General features: G+C 44.4%; 1 protein-coding gene across 4 annotated transcripts in view; it reads left to right on the top strand.

The window, feature by feature from the left end:
* ITGAL (integrin subunit alpha L) overlaps window positions 1–22,710 on the top strand; it is a 1,445,000-nt gene that overhangs the window by 1,060,185 nt on the left and 362,105 nt on the right. For all 4 annotated transcript variants that reach the window (XM_069651639.1, XM_069651640.1, XM_069651642.1 and 1 more), the window contains 2 exons: window positions 16,757–16,960; window positions 17,786–17,907. In XM_069651639.1, coding sequence (XP_069507740.1) covers window positions 16,757–16,960; window positions 17,786–17,907 — 326 coding nt within the window. The remainder of the gene's footprint in view (window positions 1–16,756; window positions 16,961–17,785; window positions 17,908–22,710) is intronic.

Here is a 22,710-nt window from a genome sequence, read left to right as displayed (position 1 = left end):
GCCTATGAGATCTGGGCAGGAAAAAAGCATGGAGGTACACAAACAAACCCGACCTAACGGCTGGGTGCAGGAAAAGAATATGGTGCCCTTACAGGACTTAAGTAGTGACATCGAAAAAGCTAATGGACCGGAACTTCTAGAAACGAGTCCCTTAGACACAAACGATCGCCAAATAGCTATAAATGAGATCCCTGAGCCCGTATCCAGCCCCAATGGGGTACCTCAAAATATTGAAGAGATTCCCGATTCAGAAAATGATCAGGAAAAAGAGGGTGCAAGGGGTCTACATTATGACCGGGAAATCAATCAAAAGAACCAAACCTATCAAAATAGAGAAGAGTGTTTGGCGTGGACAAAGCCTCATCTATCCAGGAGAGTTCCATCTGTATCTCCTACGTTACCTTTGAATACGGGAGCATTGAGAAACCCCTTTGAAAGCGATAGAAATGAAAGACCTTTGGGGGTGCGCCAGGACCTTTATTCCTCAGTACCATCGAGAAGACCAGATAAAACCCAACCGCCACCGAAAAAGAGACGACTCAGTGAAATCGCCATGGCCTTACAAAATGAATCGCCAAATAAAAAAACAGAAATGATAGCCATCATGTCGGCAATGACAATCGTCCTGGCCCCCTTTTGTAAGCTGTATGAAACTATCAAAGAGAACGTACAAGACAATACCGCAATCCTCTCCAACTTAATGATAAAACTAGCCCAGATGGAGTCCAGTTTACCAGGAAACACGGATCTTATGTTAAACCAGAAACTGCAATATGAAAGGAAACTGGAAACATTGGAAAAAAAGATTGAGAACATGAAAATGGGGATGGGTACCCAATCTGAAAGAGCATCAGATAGATCCCTGAACACTTTAAATCAGAAAACACCGTGGGAAACAAAAATTGAAGCTCTGGAAAAAAAGATTGAAAGTTTGGAAATTCTGAACAAAAATTTCTCAACCGATTGTAGGATGTCAGAAGATGGAGCAGACAAGACAGAGACTCAAATCAATGGAAAAAAGAAAACTCTATTGATTCTGGCGCAAGAAAAATCAGATGGCAGGCCGCAGCACAAAAGACAAACCCCATAAATATTGAATGGACTTAAACAACAACAAAGTCAAAGAAGGATATCACAAAAATGGACAAAGAAGACCGGAGGGATCCGTGTCCAAGCCGATCGCCGGAGAGCAAAAATCGACAAGATGTTCGCTCCAAAGTAGAGGCTTGGGGCAGCGAGAGATCGCCAAGAACCACAGAGGAATTCTTAAAATGTAGCGACCTAATGAACATTTCTACTCACTCAGACAATGGCTCTCTGAAACCAAAGGAAATGGACAACGACCAGGGGGGAAAAAAGCCCTTTGATCAATTGGATGTATACACAGTAAAGCCTGAAAGAGACAGAGATGGACAGTGCCACACAGAACAATTCGTGTCAAGTCCGGCAGGGGGAAAGGAAGTGGCCAAAAAATCAGAGCCAGAAAGAGAAAAACCTGAGATAGAGAGGGAGATAATAAGATCAAGCCCTCCTAAACAGCGACAAAGGCGAGAAAGAGAAGACTGTCAAAGAAGTCCTCGTAAGCATAGAGTGGAAAGAAATGTTGCGAGAAACAAAAAGGCTTCCAAAGAAACGATACGAGTCTTTAAGCTCGAGCAAACGGAAGTGGAGAAAAACTATGTCATTCTAAACAGACCCACAATTCTCCAGATAACAAAGAAAATGAAAACCCTGAAAAAGATCATGACGGAGGACCTAGTGCTCATCGAACCCTACCACAGAGAAAAGAAGGCTAAAGCTTTCATACATCTGAAAGCATCTGCCATCGATCACATTGATGAGGCGGTCTATAAGGAATTCCATCAATTAGGCCTATCTTTGAAGGAGTACAAGAGATTTACGGAGACCGAAGCACCCAGAGAGATTTTGACAGAGAACTCTAAACGTCAAAATCATTATAGATCCAAAATGGAAGATCTATACCGGCAATCCGGAAGGCTAAATACTCCGGAAAGGCAGGAGACGTATAGTCGTCAATACCATCAAGGCAGGGGCACAAGATACCCCGCAGATTGGAGGGGGAGAGATTACACAAATCAAAGAAACGGTCACCGCTCCAGAAAATATTATGATTGGACAAAAAACCCGATAAGAATCAACAGAAAAGACAAAGGATTCACTGGACATCGTACAAGGTCGGATTGTTTATCCCCTGAGGTTTTCGCAAATGGAGTTGACATGCAGCAGAAAATGATGGAAGAAGAAAGACAACCAAAAGGACCATGGAAATGGCTTATGGCTAACTGGTCAAAAAACAACGGTAAATAGCAACGACCAGGGTTAGCTTGTCGCATTGACGTTAACAAAACCTCCATCGACAACTGCAACAAGCAACCCGTTAAGGGAGCCTATAATCTGGGCTCATGGAATACAAGAGGCCATATGCACCTTACTTCACCTGGAGATGTCGATCTGGGTTCGTTTGATATTCTTTGTTTGCAAGAAACCTGGCTCGTCCACCAACCCGCCCTTGACGGGTACTCGGTGCTGATTTCCCCCGCAGCGAAAGGTCTGTTAGGTAGACCGTCTGCGGGTTTACTAACAGCTATAAAATCGGGTTCGGGACTGAGTGAACCCAAAAAGTGGAAACAATCATATGAAATGTTAGTTGTCTTGACATCTCATTTACAGGGAAAGATCTCAAGGAAAAACGGCCCCCTACGCATGGTGGCCATCATAAAATGTTATTGGAACCCCCAGCAAATGTCTACCAAATTATTCTGCAACAACATCGCTGAAACAATTGATCAGCTTTATGCAGAATTTGAATCAATCGAGCTCATCATTTGCAGAGATATGAACGCCAAATGTACAGAAGCCCGGGACCCTGCCGCAAGCGGGCACCGGAGAGACCTGGATCCGGCCATCGAAAGAGGTAAGGCCTTAAATGAAGTGATCAGCAAAAGAAATATCCAAAATGTGTCGTCACTGTTCCCAAACCAAATAAACTATCCTACATGGGAACGGAACAACTCTAAAGCCACTTTGGACTTTATCTTCATTTCCAACAGGCTCATCCATGAGCTGACGGGTTTCGAGGTCAAAAAAACCATCAATAGTGACCACAACCTACTCAGCTGCACATGGCGTTCTATAACCAAGACACTCAAATCATACGATTGGATAATAGAGTTAAACCAGCAACAGACTCGCCTTCGGTTAAGTGAAAAAGACATCGAGAAAATTAAAAGCACCTGGGAGATGAATATAAGAGACCAAGTATGGGCTGACAAAAAGGAAAGACCAAACTACCTATCGCTACTCCTAGCTTTCCAGGTTAACGGAGCAGGGAAAGCAAAGATCACGCCTATTACTAACCATTCGTATAATAAGACGGTGGTGGAAAAAAGAAAAAGCGTACAGCGCTTACGAAGAATTGCAAAGAAATCCAACGATGAGCTTGATTGGGAAAACTGGCGCATAGAAAATAAAGGCTACAAGAATTGGCACAAACATCACAAAGCAAATCAATACCAACTGGATGCGGAGGCGATGATGGAAAAACTTCAAACTAAAAAATCTAGCGAGTTTTGGGGATTGATACAAGAAATGAATAAGCCACTCTCGGCCCCAATGGTAAACGCTGTCGCCAAAGAAAACTGGATCCGTTATTTCACCGCAGAATTTGATGGCCCAACTAATGCCATTCAAGGAGCGCACCAAAACCAAGCGTCAACGTGGGTCGATCTTTCCAATCTTGCGGATATTGAATCAGCGATACAGAACCTAAAAACTTCTAGAGCGCCAGGCCCAGACGGTCTCACAAATACAGACTTGAAAATGTCCCCAAAAAAATGGGCTGAAATGATCAGTTACATTTTTTGCTTAATGTAAAAGAACAAACATGGTGCCGGAATCGTGGCAGAGAGCGGTAATTGTCCCGATCTACAAAAAGGGGCCAAGACAAGAACCCGCAAGTTACAGACCTATCGCCCTTCTGGATATTTTAGGAAAACTGTATGCCACCCTTCTTCTCGTCCACTTTCGAGTCTGGGAAAAAGATAGTCAGGCCAAAGACAAACTACAAACCGGATTCCAGAAAAATGGGTGTACTTCGATAAATCTCCTCATATTGAATATATTGAAAGCAAAAGTTAAAGAGGGGGCGCCTAAAGTGTTCCTGGCATTCGTGGATTTGTCCAAGGCTTTCGATAAGATTGACAGACAGTCTCTGTGGGCAAAGCTAGAAGATTGGAATTGCCCCACTGAAATATTGGAGCCCATAAAAGCTCTCCATACGAACACCAAAATTAGAGTGAAACTCAACTCCCAGGGCTTACTTTCAGAGGAGATCAATGTCAGACGAGGAGTTAAGCAGGGGTGCCCGATGGCGCCGGTCCTATTCACTGCTTTCCTAGGTGATTACCAGCGGTCCGAGGAAAAAGTATGATCCTTTCCCCCTAAAATCGGGAAAATGGAGATCCCACGGCTACTCTATGCAGATGACATCATTGTGATTGATCAGACGAAGGTGGGTCTGCAAAGAAAAATCCGTAACTTGGAGTCGTATATCCAGCAGAACAATCTGGAAATTAATAAAGCGAAGACTAAGATCATGGTCCTCGAGAAAGTTCCCAGTAAAAAGATGAAAGATCTAAGGATTACCCTGGCCGAGGCCAAAATTGAAATCGTCACCAGCTTCAAATATCTGGGGATTCAAGTCGACAGTTCAGGTCTAGAAAAGAGTCTTGTCGATCAACTCTGGGAAAAGGTGAAAAGGTTAACAACGCAAACCAGAGCAGTGGACCGCAAGTACGGTAAATTTTCCTTGATCCCGGCTATAACTTTTTATAGCGCTAAAGCTGTGCCGGCCTTGACCTATGGAGCAGAGTGTGCTTTATATCTCCAGCGAAATATCTGGAATAAACTTGAAGGCTACATCTGGAAAACAGTTCTAGGCCTACCGAAATCTACCGCCATGTCTGCTATAAGAAGAGAGCTGGGCCTAATATCGTTAACATCAACGGTGGATCAAAATGCCATGCGCCTTTATAGACGAATCATCATGGCGGACACCCTTCCCATCTATAACACCATACGAGACGAAATGGAAGCAGGCAAGTGTGTGGCCTTGAACAAATGGGTGAAACTGAGAAAAAATGATCTGCTCAGAATTGGAAGTGCAGAGAATGACCTAAAAGAAAATCCAGAAAGAATTTAAAAAAAGATGGAAGAGATGGATTGGATTGGGACAACAGAAGAAGCGGTGGGAAATAAACTCCTGAAACATCTCCCCTCCACCTTCAATAGGGGGAAAAAACCCCTATTGTATTGTGCCAAGTTTCCAAATAAGAGGATGAGAACGTTGGTCATGAGAGCGAGGCTCAACCTCCTCCCTACGAGGGAGATCATAACTATTAGAGGAGCAGGAACTGAAAATCATTGTCGGCTATGTAAAAACGACCAAACTATCGAGACGTGAAATGATCAGTTACATTTTTTGCTTAATGTAAAAGAACAAACATGGTGCCGGAATCGTGGCAGAGAGCGGTAATTGTCCCGATCTACAAAAAGGGGCCAAGACAAGAACCCGCAAGTTTAAAAAAAGATGGAAGAGATAGATTGGATTGGGACAACAGAATGAGTGTCGTGATTGAGTGTCCCTTCACAATGGAAAAAAGAAAAGCATACCTCCCTTCTTTGGCTGAAAATATGTGGATCTACCAAGAGGATGAAATCTGGACCAGACTCATTTCGGGAGAAAAGACAAGATGGACGCAGGCTCTGGCCAAAATTATCGATGCGATTTTTGATCAGATAAATACCCTTAAGATTGAGGGAGCCTTGATACGGAACATTGATCCCCAGGGTTAATGCCCACCAGGCTTCGAGATAAGGTCGCCTAACTCGAGCCTCTGGCCGGGCCAGCCTTTCGAGGGAGGTATCGTATGTTTGTATGTAAACACTAGTAGACTGGAATGAGAAGATTTTGACAAAACTCAGTTTTTACTGAGTAAAGCTCAAATAAAAAATAAAAATAATAAAAAAAAAAAAAGTGCAGCCAAAGGATGATGAGTAAGTGCATGGGAGGGGACTGTAGGGTTACAGATACATACCACAAATGTAGGGGAACCAAAGGCAGTGCAGGATTGTAGCTGGACAGGCCGGGACCTGGGCCCGGATTCAGAGGGTGACTCGGTGACCAGTGTATGGATCAGGCATGTGGTCAGCAAGGGAGAGGAAGAGAGAAGGCAGAAGCAAAGAGAAATGTCTTGAGTATCTTCCGGAACTGGAGATGGTTCTGCTCAAGTTTGAGAGAGGCAGGGAGGCCGTTCCAGAGGGAGGCCCCAGCCGAAGCAAGAGATCTGCCTCCAACTCTTTGCTTGGAAAAGCGACTGACCCTCAGAGATTTGGAGGTGGAGGAATGAAGAGCTTGAGAAGGCAGATATTTAGGAAGAGAGAGTTGGAGGAAGTGTGGTCCCAGTCCCCAGAAAGCCCTCTGAACAATGCTAAGGGTCTTGAACTCTTCATTGCCGCCACTCAGAGCCAGTGAAGGGATTTCAGAGCTGGAGAGATACAATCTCTGGGCTTGAGGCCAAGGACAAGTCTTGCAGTCCTGTTCTGAATGAGTTGCTGAGGACGCAGAGTAGAGGCAGGAAGATTTAGAAAGATGCTGTTGCAGTAGTCCAGCCTAGAGAGGACCTGGAGACAGTGATCTTTGGGGAGAAAGTGAGGATGGGAAGAATACCTCTGAGGAGGTGCATCTGGTAGTTTGACTTCTTAGAGACGTCAGAAATGTGAGGAGAGAAAAAGAGTGTGGAGTCGAAGATCACCCCAAGGTTCTTAGCCTCACAGGTAGGAGCTGGACGAGGGCCCAGGGTGGGTGGCCAGAGAGGGAGAAGAAAGGAGGGAGCTGGTGTTCCGATGAGGAGGATTTCAGCCTTACTGGCATTAAGGAAGAGATCATTGGCAGCGGACCACTCCTAAATTGCAGAAAGACATCAGGAATGAGAGAAGGAGTAGTGGCGGCTGAGGGGAGCCTGAAGGAGAGCTTAGTGTCATCCACATAACACTGAACGTTGGAGCAGAGGGCGGCTATGCGGTGGGCAAGAGGTGCCATGTATTTGTCACGCTCACCAGGTATCCACGGGGACGCCACCCAGCCCTGGTTGGATGGCTTGCATTCTCTAACCCTCTCCCGGTCCCTTGGTAAGGCCTCTGGTTAAAGATGGGTCTGCAATATAGGAGAGCTCGATTCAATACCAGATTGTCTTTATGTTTTCCCACCTCCCTTGGCCTCAACTCCTTCCTCCCCCTTGGACCCTCTCCTCACCTTAATATTGTAAAAGGTGGATTCTCCGTCCTGCTCCTCGCGGCAGGGGCGCATAGATGTGGGGGCGAGCAGCGACCAAGTTTCTTCACTGGTGCAAGCCCCCCTGTGGGAATCGAGGCCTGCTGCGACTCCGTAGGTTTGCTGCTTTACAGTCTTTATATGCAGTTCTTATGTTCCTCTTAGTTTGAATAATAATGTCTTGCTTTTTTCCTTTTAGGTATGGAAAGGTATTTTGGTGTTGTCATGCAGTTTGAAGATGAGCATGGGCCGGTAGGCGTAAGCGCAGTGTGCGCAATGCTGTCTGGTGAGTAATGCGCGATGCGCGGCGCTGATTCGCCTTTTATATTGCTAACCTGTGTCTTTTCTCTCCTGTCAGGTTGTGATGTTCCTCGCCGAGGACTGTAATGTTCCAGCAATGATACTGACCAGGAGATGACTACCAGGTAAGAATAGTGTGGCTTTCTTCATTCGGGAGGAAACGTGAGTAAACGCTTACTAATGCTCTCTTTCTTTCTCCTCTTTCCAGGTTCTGGTATTCTATGATGCATGCGGTGCCGGCTCATGGAGTTTGTACCTTCAGGTGAGAGGAACTGAAGTCGGCAATGGAGTGAAGACAGGATACTGTTCCAGGTAAGTTTCGTAGTGTTCTTTCTCTCTCTGCAGGTCCTTGGTTTCAGGTAAGCTGGCATCAAAGAACTGGACACGGTGAGCGTAATGCTGCCAACAGCAGAATAACGCAAAGCATGTTCTGCTGTTTGGGTGCAGTTTAAATAGTCTCAGGTAAAGTAGTCCAGGTAAAATAGTCCCAGGCCTGCCACACCCAAAGTAGTCCAGGTAAAGTAGTCCCAGGCCTGCCACACCCAAAAGACTAAACCGCATAGCTCAGTTCCTTGTAACTGAGCTATGTGTGTGCCTCCATGTTGGCTGAACACCCCCTCCAAGTTAAATAATCCCAAGTAAATAGTCCCATTGTAATGTTCGTCTTCATGAAGGTTATGAGCCTGGCGCCAAAGGCGCCAGGACTGACTCCAAGAGAGTCTTGGATGCGGTTTTAAGGCCTTTGACCTGGCCCTAACTGGAAGGCTGACTTGCCAGTGAGGGCCAGGGACAAGGGTCATGAAAGCACTTCACCCCAAGGCCCCCAAAGCCCCTCTCACGATGGCACTTCTGCCTGGTCCTGGTTTGGCTGGGTAATTCTGATGGAACTTTTTAATTAAGCGAGGTGCATGTATGTATTCACTAGGTTCCCATGATCTGTCTTGAGGGCCGTATCCCCTCCAATCAATTAAGTAATATAGTTTGTATCTGGTGTATTTTGAGTCTAGGATATCCTTTACTTCAAACTCTGGTTCTCTGTCAACTAATAGTGGTTTTGTTGGTGTTGTAACCCGAGTACCGGGTTGTACCGGTTTCAGGAGTGATATGTGAAACACAGGATGAATCTGCATAGTGGGTGGTAGGGCTAATGTAACTGCCACTCGGTTTATTATGGATTCAATAGAATAAGGTCCCAGATATCGGGGACGAAAGGTCAGAGTCCCTTTTATGGGCACATATGTTGATGCTAACCAGACTTTGTCTCCAATTTGGTAGTCGGGGGCTTTACTACGATGTTGGTCAGCAAATTTCTTTTGTCTGTTCTTGGCTTGGAGTACATTTTCTGTTGCTTCTTTGAAGGCCTGGGAAATAGTTGTACGTAGGGTTTTAACCGCTGGCATTTCCAAAGGGGTTGGGAGATCCAATTCTGAAGTACGTGTATGTCTACCATATATAGTGTAGAAAGGGGTTTGTCAAGTGCTGGTGTGTAAATTATTATAGGCATAGTCAGCTATCCATAACAAGTCCTTCCAATTTCTTTCCACTTGATGTAACATGCAACATAAGTATTGCTCGAGTGTTTGGTTTGTTCTTTCTGTTTTGCCATCTGTTTGAGGATGGTGACTTGTAGATAGTCGAATGTCAATTTGGGCCATTGAACAGCATTTCCTCCAGAAGTTGGATACAAACTGACTACCTCGATCTGAGATCAAGACCGATGGAAAGCCATGTAGCCGTACGATTTCCTCCAGGAATACTTTTTTAAAAATTGGATGCATTTGGAAGACCCTTAAAAGGAATAAAGTGTGCCATTTTAGAGAACAAGTCTACAACTACTAAGATGGTGTTGAATCCTTGACTGGGAGGTAGATCTGTAATGAAATCAAGGGACAGTGTGTGCCATGGTGCGGGAGGAATTTCCAATGGTTGGAGAAGACCAGCTGGTTTCTGCTTTTGGGACTTGTTTTGTGCACACACACCGCAAGATTGGATAAATTGTATGATGTCTTTATGCCATGTGGGCCACCAATAGTTTCGTTTTACTTTAGCTAGAGTTTTGGCAATTCCAGGATGACCTTCAATCAGGGAGTCGTGATAACCCGAAATAACCTGCTCCTGTAAATCTTTACTAAATCTTTACTTGGCAAGTATAGACGGTTCCTAAAATATGGTAACTGGTCTTTAATGGTGTAATGTTCTCCTTGAGTACACCACTCTTATGGTGGGATCCATTAAGAGTTGGATCTTGTTTTGGAGTTCACCCTGTGTAAATGTTGTCGTAAGACCCAGGAGTTTGTCTTCTGGAATGATGGCTACTGGATCTGGAGTTATGTATACCTTTTCATTAACACCCATGTGGGACAAGGCGTCAGCCTTTCCGTTTCGGACTCCTGGTCGGTAGGTGATCACATAGTCATAGTCAGCGAAGAAAAGAGCCCACCGCAGTTGACAGGATGATTGAGCCTTTACTGATTTTAGGTATTGCAGGTTTCGATGATCAGTTATGACCGTGACAGTATGTCTAGGACCAAGGAGATAGTGTCGCCATGCCTTGAAAGCTGATTTTATAGCCAAGAGTTCTGTGTCTGTGATAGCATATTTGAGTTCGGGAGGTGAGAATTTTCGTGACCAGAAAGCCACAGGGTGTAACTGGCCAGTTCCTGGGTCCCTTTGTGAGAGAACAGCTGCCATAGCCATGCTAGAGGCATCTGTTTCAACTATATAAGGGAGGTCTGGGCGAGTATGCTGTAGAAGTGGAGCAGAAGTGAATTTTTTTTTAAATTCTTGAAAGGCCTTCTCTGCTTCTTCGGTCCAATGGAACTTTTTATTGTTTTTTCTCAGTAGTAATGTAGTTGGATGTACTATTTGGGGAAAATCTGGGATGAATCGGCGGTAAAAGTTTGCAAAGCCCAACATACTCTGGATTCCTTTAAATGAAGTTGGTGACGGCCAGTTAAGATTGGGATCTACCTTGTGCCTATCCATTCTGATACATGGTGTGAGAATAAAACCGAGGAACTCCACTTCGGTGACATGAAAAGAGCATTTTTCAAGTTTAGCATACAGTTTATGTTGGCAGAGTTTAGTAAGGACGGAGCGGAAATGCCTGACATGGTCTTCTTTTGTAGCAGAATACACTAAGATGTCATCAATGTAAACCAGGGTGCAAACGTCGATTAACTCCCGCAAAACATCATTCATAAAGTACTGGAATGCAGCAGGAGCGTTGCAAAGTCCAAAAGGCATTACCTGGTAATCATAAAAGCCGTATTTGGTACGAAATGTGGCTTTCCATTAGTCTCCTTTCTTCACTCGAACAAGATGGTATGCCCCCCTAAGGTCCAGTTTGGTATAGATTTTGGCGTCTTTGATTTGATCCAATAATTCAGGAATAAGGGGCAGTGGATAACGTTTTTTTTACTGTGATCTGGTTTAATGCTCGATAGTCGATGCAAGTCCTCAAATCTCCTGCCTTCTTTGGTACGAAGAATAAGGGACTGGCTGCCGGTGATTTAGATGGGCGGATAAATCCATTTGCCAGGTACTGATCAAGATAAGATTTCAAATGGAGGTTTTCTGGTTCAGTAAGTGCATAGATTCGACCACAAGGAATTTGCGCACCAGGTATGATGTAGATCTGACAATCGTAGGGCCTGTGCGGTGGTAGAGTATTGGCTTGTTCTTTCTGGAACACGTCTTGAAAATCTTGGTATTCATTTGGTAGAGTACTAGTCACACCTAGTACAATCGCCGCTGCATTGGGAGTAGCAGATGTACATAAGTCTGTTTTCCCCTTTTCTTGGTAATAACAGGCGCAAGCACAATCATCGGAAAAGGCCAACTTCTTGGCACGCCAATCTATTAGAGGGTTGTGAGCTACCAACCATGGCATCCCTAAGATTAGTCGAAACTGAGGAGCTTTGATGCTATCGAATGCAATAGATTCTCGGTGTCCATCCTGGCACAGTAGGGTTAGTGCTGCTGTGGATTGGGTTACTGGTCCGGAAGCTATTTCTGTCCCATCAACAGTAGTAACTTTTTCAGTAGTCAACTTAGAGCATAAGGGAAGCCCCATCTCTGCTGCCAGATCTTGGTCTACATAATTCCCAACTGCTCCGCTGTCTATGTATGCTTAGACAACATGCATCCGAGACGGTTGTTGGTGATTGATCAAAATTACTGGCAATGCAAAGTGTGAGGTCTGTGGCTCATCCTTCTCGTTCGACAAGCAGACCTCTATGCTTGCCAGGCTTGGTATTTTTCCGACTCCTTGTTATTATCTTCCTTCTCTGTGGCTACAACAGTTCTCCTTGGTGGTTTCACTGGACATTCTTTGAGGAAGTGGCCTGATTTTCCATAATATAAGCATAATTGCTATTGCCTTCTCTTGTCTCTTTCGTACACCTCCGATTTGCATGGGTTCTACCATGTTTTCCAATGTACGTGGAACATTATCCTTTGACCGGACATACACAGCTCGAGTGTGTAACCTTATCCGGTCCGCTTTTCGGTCTTGTAATCTGTGATCTAACTGCACTACAAAGTTGATGAATTCTCCACAGTCTTTAGGTGGGTTAACCACTTGATCAAGGACATCCTTTAGTTCCCCTTGTAGACCCTGATGAAATAGTGTGGTCCTTTTTTCCTCAGACCACCCAGCTTCAACGACAAGTCTGTTAAATGTTGCTATATATGTAAGCAAGTCTTGACTTCCTTGACGGAGTGACAAAAGTTAATTGTCTAATGCTTGGCCTTGGGTATGACGAGCAAAGAGTTTTTCCATTTCCATCTGGAACCCCCCAAAGTCATGTAACAACGTGTTATCCTACCTTACCAATAGTACCAACCAATCCGCAGCACTGCCACTCAGATATGACAAGACAAAAGCAACCCGCGCTTGATCGTTAGGAAAAGCCCCAGGTCTGCAAAGGAAATGAAGACGACACTCGTTCATGAACATTGCATACTTCTTGGGGTCCCCTGTAAATCGTTCAGGTGGAGCTAAAGGAACTGCCCCAGGAAGGGTTATTTGTACTGGATTGGTGGAAGAAGTTGGTTACAGGTGCTGGCGGAATGTTACCAGGCAATGGGGTCTGTACTGCCTGTGATTGGAGCAATTGTCTACTTATTTCGTCGGTACGATCCTTAGTAAAAATCAAATCCCTCCTAAAAGCGTTGGTTTCTTGCCTGGCTGAATGCACTTCAGCGCGTAATTGTCCCAACAACTGAACTAACTGGTCAGTCTCTGAAGTCTCCATGACGCCCAGGTGGATAATATTATTGAGGCTCTGCGTTCTGTTCTGCTCACCTGGTATCCACGGCGACGCCACCAAGCCCTGGTTGGATGGTTTGCACTCTCGAACCCTCTCCCGGTCCCTTGGTAAGGCCTCTGGTTAAAGATGGGTCTGCAATATTGGAGAGCTGGATTCAATATCAGATTGTCTTTATGTTTTCCCACCTCCCTTGGCCTCAACTCCTTCCTCCCCCTTGGGCCCTCTCCTCACCTTAATATTGTAAAAGGTGGATTCTCCGTCCTGCTCCTCGTGGCAGGGGCACGTAGATGTGGGGGGCGAGCAGCGACCAAGTTACTTCACTGGTGCAAGCCCCCCGTGGGAATCCAGGCCTGCTGCGACTCCGTAGGTTTGCTGCTTTACAGTCTTTATATGCAGTTCTTATGTTCCTCTTAGTTCGAATAATAATGTCTTTACTTCTTTCCTTTTAGGTATGGAAAGGTATTTTGGTGTTGTCATTCAGTTTGAAGATGAGCATGGGCCGGTAGGCTAAAGCACGGTGTGCGCAATGCTGTCCAGTGAGTAATGCGCGATGCGCGGTGCTGTTTCGCCTTTTATATTGCTAACGTGTGTCTTTTCTCTTCTTGCAGGTTGCAATGTTCCTCGCCGAGCGCCGTAATGTTCCAGCAATGATACTGACCAGGAGATGACTACCCAGGTAAGAATTGTGTGGGTTTCTTCATTTGGGAGGAAACATGAGCAAACGCTTACTAATGCTGTCTTTCTTTCTCCTCTTTCCAGGTTATGGTATTCCAGGATGCATGCAGTGCTGGATGATGGAGTTCGTACCTTCAGGTGAGTGGAACTGAAGTCGGCGATGAATTGAAGACAGGATACTGTTCAAGGTAAGTTTCGTAGTGTTCGTTCTCTCTCTGCAGGTCCTTGGTTTCAGGTAAGCTGGCATCAAAGAACTGGACACGGTGAGCGTTACGCTGCCCACAGCAGAATAACGCAGAGCATGTTCTACTGTTTGGGTGCGGTTTAAATAGTCTCAGGTAAAGTAGTCCAGGAAAAATAGTCCCAGGCCTGCCACACCCAAAGTAGTCCAGGTAAAGTAGTCCCAGGCCTGCCACACCCAAAAGACTAGACCGCAGAGCTCAGTTCCTTGTAACTGAGCTATGTATGTGCCTCCATGTTGGATGAACCCCCCCCCCAGTTCAATAATCCCAAGTAAATAGTCCCATTCTAATGTTGGTCTTCATGATGGTTATGAGCCTGGCGCCAAAGGCGCCAGGACTGACTCCAAGAGAGTCTTGGATGAGGTTTTAAGGCCTTTGACCTGGCCCTAACTGGAAGGCTGACTTGCCAGTGAGGGCCAGGGGCAAGGGTCATGACACATTGGTGGAACAGCCAGGGAGAAAGATTAGACCCCTGGGGAACACCACAGCTAGAGAGATAGAAGAGATGTAAGACCCCAGTTCGACCTCGGAGGGTCGATCAGAGAGAGAGGAGGTCACCTAGGCCAGGACCTGATCAGTGATTCCCAGGTTATCACGGAGCCGGTTGAACAGGATGGCATGGTTGACACTATCGAAAATGCTTATAGCTTGTTATAGCTTGGAAAACCTCTACATCATAATTGCATGTATACGTTTATGAATTATTTAATTGATATATGTACCTTGGGAATAGGATGTTGGTGTTATATAGCATGTTAATCAATACTTGGCTGTTGCTGCAAAGCATTTTCATGTATATAGCCAGTGTGTAGAATTTAGCCATGGTTTGAATTCACCCCCTTCTAAATTCAGCTAGATCTACGAAACCAAGAAACCAGCTAGGGCACATGGGTACGTATCACACTCCATGCTTGTGGAGCATAGCCGAAGGCATTGCCATCCACCCACATGTATCTTTGATCATACAGTACGCTAAGACTCATCGCACAACACCTCTTCCATAAGAATGCAGCTGTCCCCCACACCATTTATTCGGTGTAGTTGCACACATAATGAGCCTCCAGCTGTTGCATACTCACCAGAATACCTTACAGCACCCATCCACATGTCAGTTCGACATGGGTAGCTAGCTGGGACCTGGCCATTCCTACCTACCTTTATATTAGCTACAATGCACACATGCATTCTAAACTCCTCTGACGAATTTCCCATATCTGGACTTCGGATCCACAAGGACGTTCCCTAACAGCACTTTTTTGACCATACCAATGGGAAAAGGCACTATGCAAATGACAGTTACATTACATTACATTATATGTGCTTGTTCACTTTGGTATTTAACTTTATGAGGAATGGTTACATTTTGTATATATGGTGCTAGGATTTGCTGCTAGTTTTTAACCCTCATAGGCTGAATTCTGGCGCTGAATAAGAGTCAAACTTTTCTTAAACCACTGCAGAAGCAATGCATTGTATGCAAATTAATTATCTGCTTAGTTAATTTTGATTTGCCATAAATAAGCTCTTTATTAACTCTAAATAATATTGAGCAAATATACTCAGTTGGAAGCATTATTTAAAAAAAAATCAAAAAATGTAATAACAATCCTAGATAATTGACCTACAAATATGTTTAAAATGTTTTCAACATTTTAAACATGTATTAAATAGTTTACACAAATAAATAAGGTTTACTTTCACAGTGTCCTCAGTTACCTGCTTGAAGGCTTAGATAGTGTGTCCTTTTTCTTTATTTAACAAGAAATAGCAGCAAGTAAACACTTAATAACTTGTGCAATATAAAGCCATTTACCCCTAGGGTAATGATTGTTTAAATTTGCAGAGATAGCAGACAGTGGAGCTCATTTTCGATTTCTTGCGTAATTACGTGTTGGGGCCCTGCTATATTTAAACCTTTGTGTAAACAGAGCAAAAGGGAGTAAAAAAGACAGTGTGCAAACCAAGTAAACGCTGCTTGCCATTTACGCATGGAAGGTGAAAACATGGATTATTGTGTAATCCGTCTGCTTTTTGCTGGTCTAGAATGCAGGCAGACTCCATAGGAGTCCACAGAATTTGGGTCAGCACTACTGGCTCAAACATGCGCAGAGTATTTGTATGGGGTAGAGCAAGGGGCGGCAGAATCTAACTTACGATCCACCCTCCCTCTCCACCATACAAATGAATGAAAATGAGCTTTGGCTGAAATCAAATGCATACAATTCTTAGACACGACTTTCATGCATTGGATTTCGATTATGGCTCCTTTAAAATGAGCTCTAATGCAGGGAGGACGGGTCAACATTTTAAAAAGGTGAGTTAAAAATCAATAGAGGTTTTGGTGATGAGGCTGAGTAAAGATGGGACTAGTTGTCGGTTAGATGGAGACAGTCCAAAAGGAAGGGTGGGAGGTTGTTGGTCTTGTTTTTGGATAAGGAACGGTCAAGAAAGGGAAAGAGTAAGTATGAAAATGGTTGGAGTAAGTTGGTAAGCGCTACAAGTAGAAATGTTAATGGGGTGGTATAGATCAGCTGGAACACCTTGGTGAATAGGGTAAGCTATCCCTCCACCTACCTACGTGTGTACTTTGAGTTTTTGTGTCAAGTTTTGTTTCTGCCCAGTTTCTTTTCTCCTTGTGTAATATAAAAAGGCCAACCGTTTTTTAACCACTTCTTTTTAATTGCATTTCTTTGTTTGCCATTCATTTTGTCTGCTTTGTTTAATCAGAATCACATAGACTTATGTGTATTACACCAAATTGTCTTTCTTTGATCTCTCATAGAATGAGGAAGCCCTAGTTTGGCTCTATAACGTGTCATCCAGAATTGCACCCACGTATGACAGGGGTCGGGTTTTGTTTTCCCAAGTTGCAACTCAAGTGAGTGTAACATAACTTTGCGATAATTCTCTTGCAGAACAAGATTTCCTGCCACTTAGTCCTCCGGGGTGAGGTTGGCCATCCATTTGCCCGGTTTGGTGCTGCGATGAGTGCACTGAAGGATCTTGATGGCGATGGACTGGCAGATGTGGCGATTGGCGCTCCTCTTGAAAATGAGAACACTGGAGCAGTGTACATCTTTCGTGGTCAGAAGGGAAGCATTAGTTCCCTTCACAGCCAGGTAAGAGTTGGTTCTTCTTACAAAGGAGGTTAGCTATGAACTGAGGCTTCGCTCTCTTGTGCCTTAGTGCAGAAGAGATCTGATGCAAATGGAGACTTCTACCCTCTGGGATTTTCGACTTGATTCTCCTTTCGAAGCATCATGTCCTGAGTCCCACATAGGCTGTGGTAATCATCTTTGCAATGCTGAGATCCAATTGCACAGATATAGTCTATCACATGCAATGCATGCTGCTCATTATTCCCTTCAACTGTAGAACTGTGGTCCCTGGGTGTAAGCCATTGCCTTTGTTGATCTTTTTAAAGGACTGTTAATTTGAGCCACTGTCCTTGATGGTGACGCTACCCATCACGGCTGGATCTGCTGACCCTAAGTGTGAGCCACTGCTCTTATCACTCACTCAATCAAGAGGTCACTGCTGGACCTATAGTCCTTGATGACTGCCTTTGCTAGACTCTCTGGAGAATGATGATTTCCTTTTGGACCTTAGATGTTTTTCTATTCTTATGACTCCTCCGTATGCACTCACTGCTTGATCTTTATCTGTTACCCATGCTTCTTCCTGAATCCTTAAATTCCCCCCTCTCTCTGCATGCCATTCACAGTAATGCCTGTGCAAAACAGAGCACTGACCCTGTTGCGCCCTTCCTCTGTTGTCACGGTTCACTCTGAGTCAGGTGCTACCTAACTGGCTCCATTATCCAGATCTCATTTCCCTGCCATGCGCAGACTCCTTGGTGCTCAAGTAAACGTGATCACTGACCTGTTTTCCTCTCTGCTCCCCTTTCCTCTCCCTTAACAATTTGCTCCTGTTATGCTTGGCAGAGGATCAGTGGCTCCTCTGGGCTGAAATTCTTTGGACAGTCACTTCATGGGATCATGGACCTCACCGGTGACCAACTGACGGACATTGCTGTGGGTGCCCGTGGACAAGTGCTGCTTTTCAGGTAAGATTTTTCTGGGCCTTCGGGTGGTAGGTGCCTTGGAAGGTGGGAGGGAATAGGTGTAAGAAAGGGAGGCAGTGCACTACACAGTAACCTGAATAGGGAGATAATCCTTAGTTGTTCCAGAGTAGAGCAAAGGGGCAACTGTCAGCATGTGATTTCTCCAGCCTGGAAAATGTGAGCATTATTACTAGCCTAGGACTGAAATGTTGCCCAGGAAAATGTTGTCAAATTATCCTTTTATTACACGGAGTAGTGCAACCAGCAAGCTTCACCATATAAGGGAGGCATGGGCTAAGAGGACTGTTCCTCTTCCGTAGAAAAGATTTTATAAAATGTGGCAAAATGGTGCATTTTGCAACAAATAAAATTCATATACTAACTAGAGAACAACATGTTTTAGAGCACAGATCATGGTCTCAGAATGCATCATAATCTCATGTGATAGTTGGAACAACAAAGGGTGCAGTGAGTGAAACATAGTATTCAACCACTGTTTCATACAGTGTCAGCAAACACATACGTGATCAAGGCCCCAACAGTTTCCTTCTCCCGGGATGCTTGTGGCAGCCTCTTTGGACATAGCTTGCCAGTGTCTCCAAGGTGACCGCCACAAACTGTCAGTGCCCATACCAAGATGGCCACACTTTTCCACACCATACCCTCGCTAAAATGGCCGCTCAGTGCTGCCATGCCACGCCCCCACCAAAGTGGCCACCACTGCAGACATAACTCAGCGTTGTGTTTGGCAGACCATTCATTATAAGAGTGGATGCCGGCAGGAACAAGCGTCTTGCAAACCTCTTGTTCTAAGGCCCGGAGACTCGCTGAGCCTCCATAAAAGACTCTTCCATCAAGATCCAGGCTCTAAGTATAAGTTAGAACCTTATTTTTGTGTTACTTCGTTTTGGGACTTCTTCGCTCTACATTAATGCCTCGCATGATTTTAGTTGGAATGGCTAAACAAGTGGATGCCTTGTTTTGATCAAAAAGACAGCTTTCCAATTCCCAGGTAATTCACATCCATTGAAGGGAGAGAGGGTTTTTGTCTCTTTATGCATATCTCATTATATGTCCCTCCAGGGGTGTTGCTAGGTCTGGAAAAGATCAGGGGCTAAGCTAATGTCGTGACTGGCGGGATTCAGGGCTAGATATAGCCTTATGGTTGTAATCCCTGAGCTTCTATCTGGGGCTACAACCAAAAGACTCGGGGCTATAGCCCCCTCAGCCCCCACCTAGCAATGCCTTTGTGTCCCTTTCTCATTCCCAGTCCCAATCCTGAAACCATTCTGGTCCTGGAGGGTCGTCACAACTACGCTCTGTAGAGGGAGAATACAACTATGCTCTATAGACGGAGAACGCAGAACATTCCATCCTACCAACCACAGCACCCCGCACTTGGGGAGGAAGGGGAACCCAAAGCTCTTATATTCAAATAGGGTGTTCAGCTCTTTCCCTCTCCTAGCTGTGCTTTCTAGATGGTTCCCGAGAGTTCAGGTCAGTGACTTTGGTTTAGATTGGACAGTTTGCAAGACATTCATACTCTCCTGAACCATGGAAACAATGATCAAAGAATTAACAGGTGCCTTACATAAATTGCATACTGAGGTCACCACATCTAGGCAGGATAATTCTGTCCTATATCAAGCTGTTACAGTGCTACAGGGAAAGGTTGAAAACATGACAGATAAAGTTTCTGTAGTCAGTCCTCCATGGGGATCGGTCACAGTAAGCAGTCCTTCTGGCAGTCATGGTGCGAGTAATGACAATCCCCCTATGCCGTCGAAGTATGGTGGGGACACAAGAGACTTTAAACCCTTCTTTACCTAGTGTAGGATTCATTTCATGAACCGCCCACAATTGTATAATTCAGATCAGGCCAAAATCTCCTTTATCTTCCTGAACATGGAGTAAAATGCTTTGGCTTGGGTAATACCCTTAATAGACAATAAAGATTCCATATTTTGGAATTATAACCACTTCTATGAAGCCTTCCGGTCCATGTTTGACCATTACACCATCCAGTCGATCAGAAATGAGTTGATTGATCTCAGACAGGCAAGCAAAGAATTGTTGACCTATACCACGCAATTTCAAAATCTCGCTGCACAAACAGCCTGGCCTGATGAGGTACAGCTAACCTTATTTCAGAAAGGATTAAAAGACGATATCAAAGATACACGGAGTCAAGTTCTTATTCCCCCACGGAACTCAAAAAATACATCACTTTGGTGATCTAATTGGACCAAAGATGGGGTGAGAGAAAGGGAGAAAGTGGAGACGCAGCCCCCTCCGGAATGAGATACCTTTACCTCCATCTGAAAATGAATATGTGCAGCTAGGCAGTACGGGACGGCCTGTCTCTCCTACTGAACGTGAACAGAGAAGGAAAGGTGATTTATGTTACTATTGTGGGGAACCTGGACATTCATTATGGCAATGCCCACAAAACCCCCCATGGGAGCAGGAAACTAACCAACTCGTCCATCCGAAGGGAGCCGATGACGAGTTTCAACCAATGCTACCCACAGTTGTTCAAACACATTTCCTCCACAAAGCATTTCATCATTAAGATATTACTAAACGACCATACACAAATCTGAGATTAATTCCTGGCCATGATAGACAGTGGAGCCACCGGGAACTTCATAGACGGACAGTTTGCTAAACTACACAACATTCCATTGCTCAAAAAAACATGTAGCGGACCTATCATTTCTGTGGATGAATCGAAATTTAGTTTCAGGACCAATCACTCATCAAACTTTTCCTTTACATTTGATATGTTCTAAAAGACAAAAAGGAATCCTTTCATTGGACGCTATCGTGCCCCCCAATTTTCAAATAATTCTTGGAATACCGTAGACGGTTTTTCATAACCCTATCAACGATTGGAAATGACGGGTATTGAAGTTTTCTGGAGATCGCTGTCCTCTTAGCTGCCAACAACCTATGTCGGAGTATGAACCACGTCCTTCTGCAGCAAGTATAATGATTCCTAGTCTTCTATCCGAATATCAAGACTTGACAGATGTATTTGATCCTGTTGAAGCCAATAGTTTGCCCCCACATAGACCTTATGATTGTCAGATTAAGTTACAACCAGGATCATACATTCCATACGGATGAACCTATGCCCTCACAGAGAAAGAAAATCTGATTTTGGAAGACTACATTATAGAAAACCTAAAAAAAGGATTCATATGAAACTCCTCCTTCCCTGTGAGGGCCCCTATTTTCTTTATACCGAAGAAAGACGAGACCAAATAAAGACCCTGTGTGGACTATCGCCAGCTGAATGATATTACCATTAAAAACAGATATGCCTTACCATTGATCAAGGTTTTGATAGATCAAGCATGCCGTAGCAAGATATACACTTAATTCGACTTAAGAGGTACCTACAACTTGGTGAGGAGTGCCAATGGAGATGAATAGAAGACAGTGTTCCGCACAAGATTCAGTCAATATGAGTACAAGGTAATTCCCTTTGGGCTATGCAGTGCACCAGCTGAGTTCCAGTTTTTCTTAAATGACATCTTTCGAAGCATTATGGATATCTTTGTTCCATCTATTTAGATGACATTTTGGTGTTTGCTTCCTCCTTAGAGGCACACATACAGCATGTACGTAGATTACACACAAAACCCAGAGAAAATCATTTATATGCCAAGGCATCTAAGTGTCTGTTTCATCAAGAACAGGTAGCATACTTAGGTTATATTCTGTTCCCCAATCAAGTGGAAATGGATCCTCGAAAGTTTGATGCAGTAATGGACTGTCCAGTCCCTCTACCTCCAAAGAACTGCAAAGGTTCTTAGGATTCTCCAATTTGTTAAGAAGATTTATACCGGCTTATTCCCAGCTCCTGCTTCCATTAACAACACTCCTCAAGAAAGAGAGATGTTTCCAGTGAAACGATCTCACTCAAGAAGCTTTTGATAGACTTAAAGCAGCCTTTACCACTGCACCAGTACTGCAATTACCTGACCCTTCAAAACCTTACACGATTGAAGCAGATGCATCCGATTATGCCCTAGGGGCCGTATTAACTCAGAAAAACACATCAACCCGACACCACCATCCGATCGATCCCTTATCACTCAATTAAACTTAATGCAGCCAAATTAAACTACAGCATCTTTGACAAGGAATTTCTCGCCATCAAGGAAGCCTTCATCACATGCAGGCATTATTTGGAAGGAGCCAATTATCCAGTATTAGTGATAACTGACCAAAAGAACCTGGAATTTCTTAAAAGCGCAAGAGCCATCAAACAGCAACAGAATCGCTGTATCCATTTTTTCCTCTTGCTTCAACTTCCAAGTTACTTACAAACCAAGTATCTTAAACACAAAGACTGATGCTCTCTCCCGTAAGTCTCTCCCATTGTTGAATCATTGCAAGGTTTACATTTTGTGACTCCTGCCCTAATGGTTACAATCCATATAATAGACCTGTCAAATTTCAAAACTGCCTGCAAGAACAGTTTTACCCTCAGTATGAAAAGGCTGTTCCTACAAGAAGATCAACAAAACCATGAACACCATGGCATATTCTTCAAAGGCAAGAAGCTATGGCTGCCCACATTACTTGCCCAAACCCTATTGTTACAGTGGTGTCATGACATAGGGGGAGCAGGACACTACAGCGTAAGAAAGACCTTAGAAAAAACTGTGTATGCTTGGTGGAAAGGTTGGCAAGATGATGTGATAGGCTATATCCATGGATGTGGTACTTTCGCCCGATCTAAAGTTCCACGCCACAAGATGATGGGCCTACTACAACCACTACCTATATCTTCTG

This window comes from Ambystoma mexicanum, chromosome 3p (genome assembly GCF_040938575.1).
Source record: "Ambystoma mexicanum isolate Mex_15411 chromosome 3p, UKY_AmexF1_1, whole genome shotgun sequence".
Taxonomy (NCBI): domain Eukaryota; kingdom Metazoa; phylum Chordata; class Amphibia; order Caudata; family Ambystomatidae; genus Ambystoma; species Ambystoma mexicanum.
The sequence above is the reverse complement of the archived record's forward strand: the minus strand, read 5'-3'. Positions and strand labels throughout refer to the sequence as shown.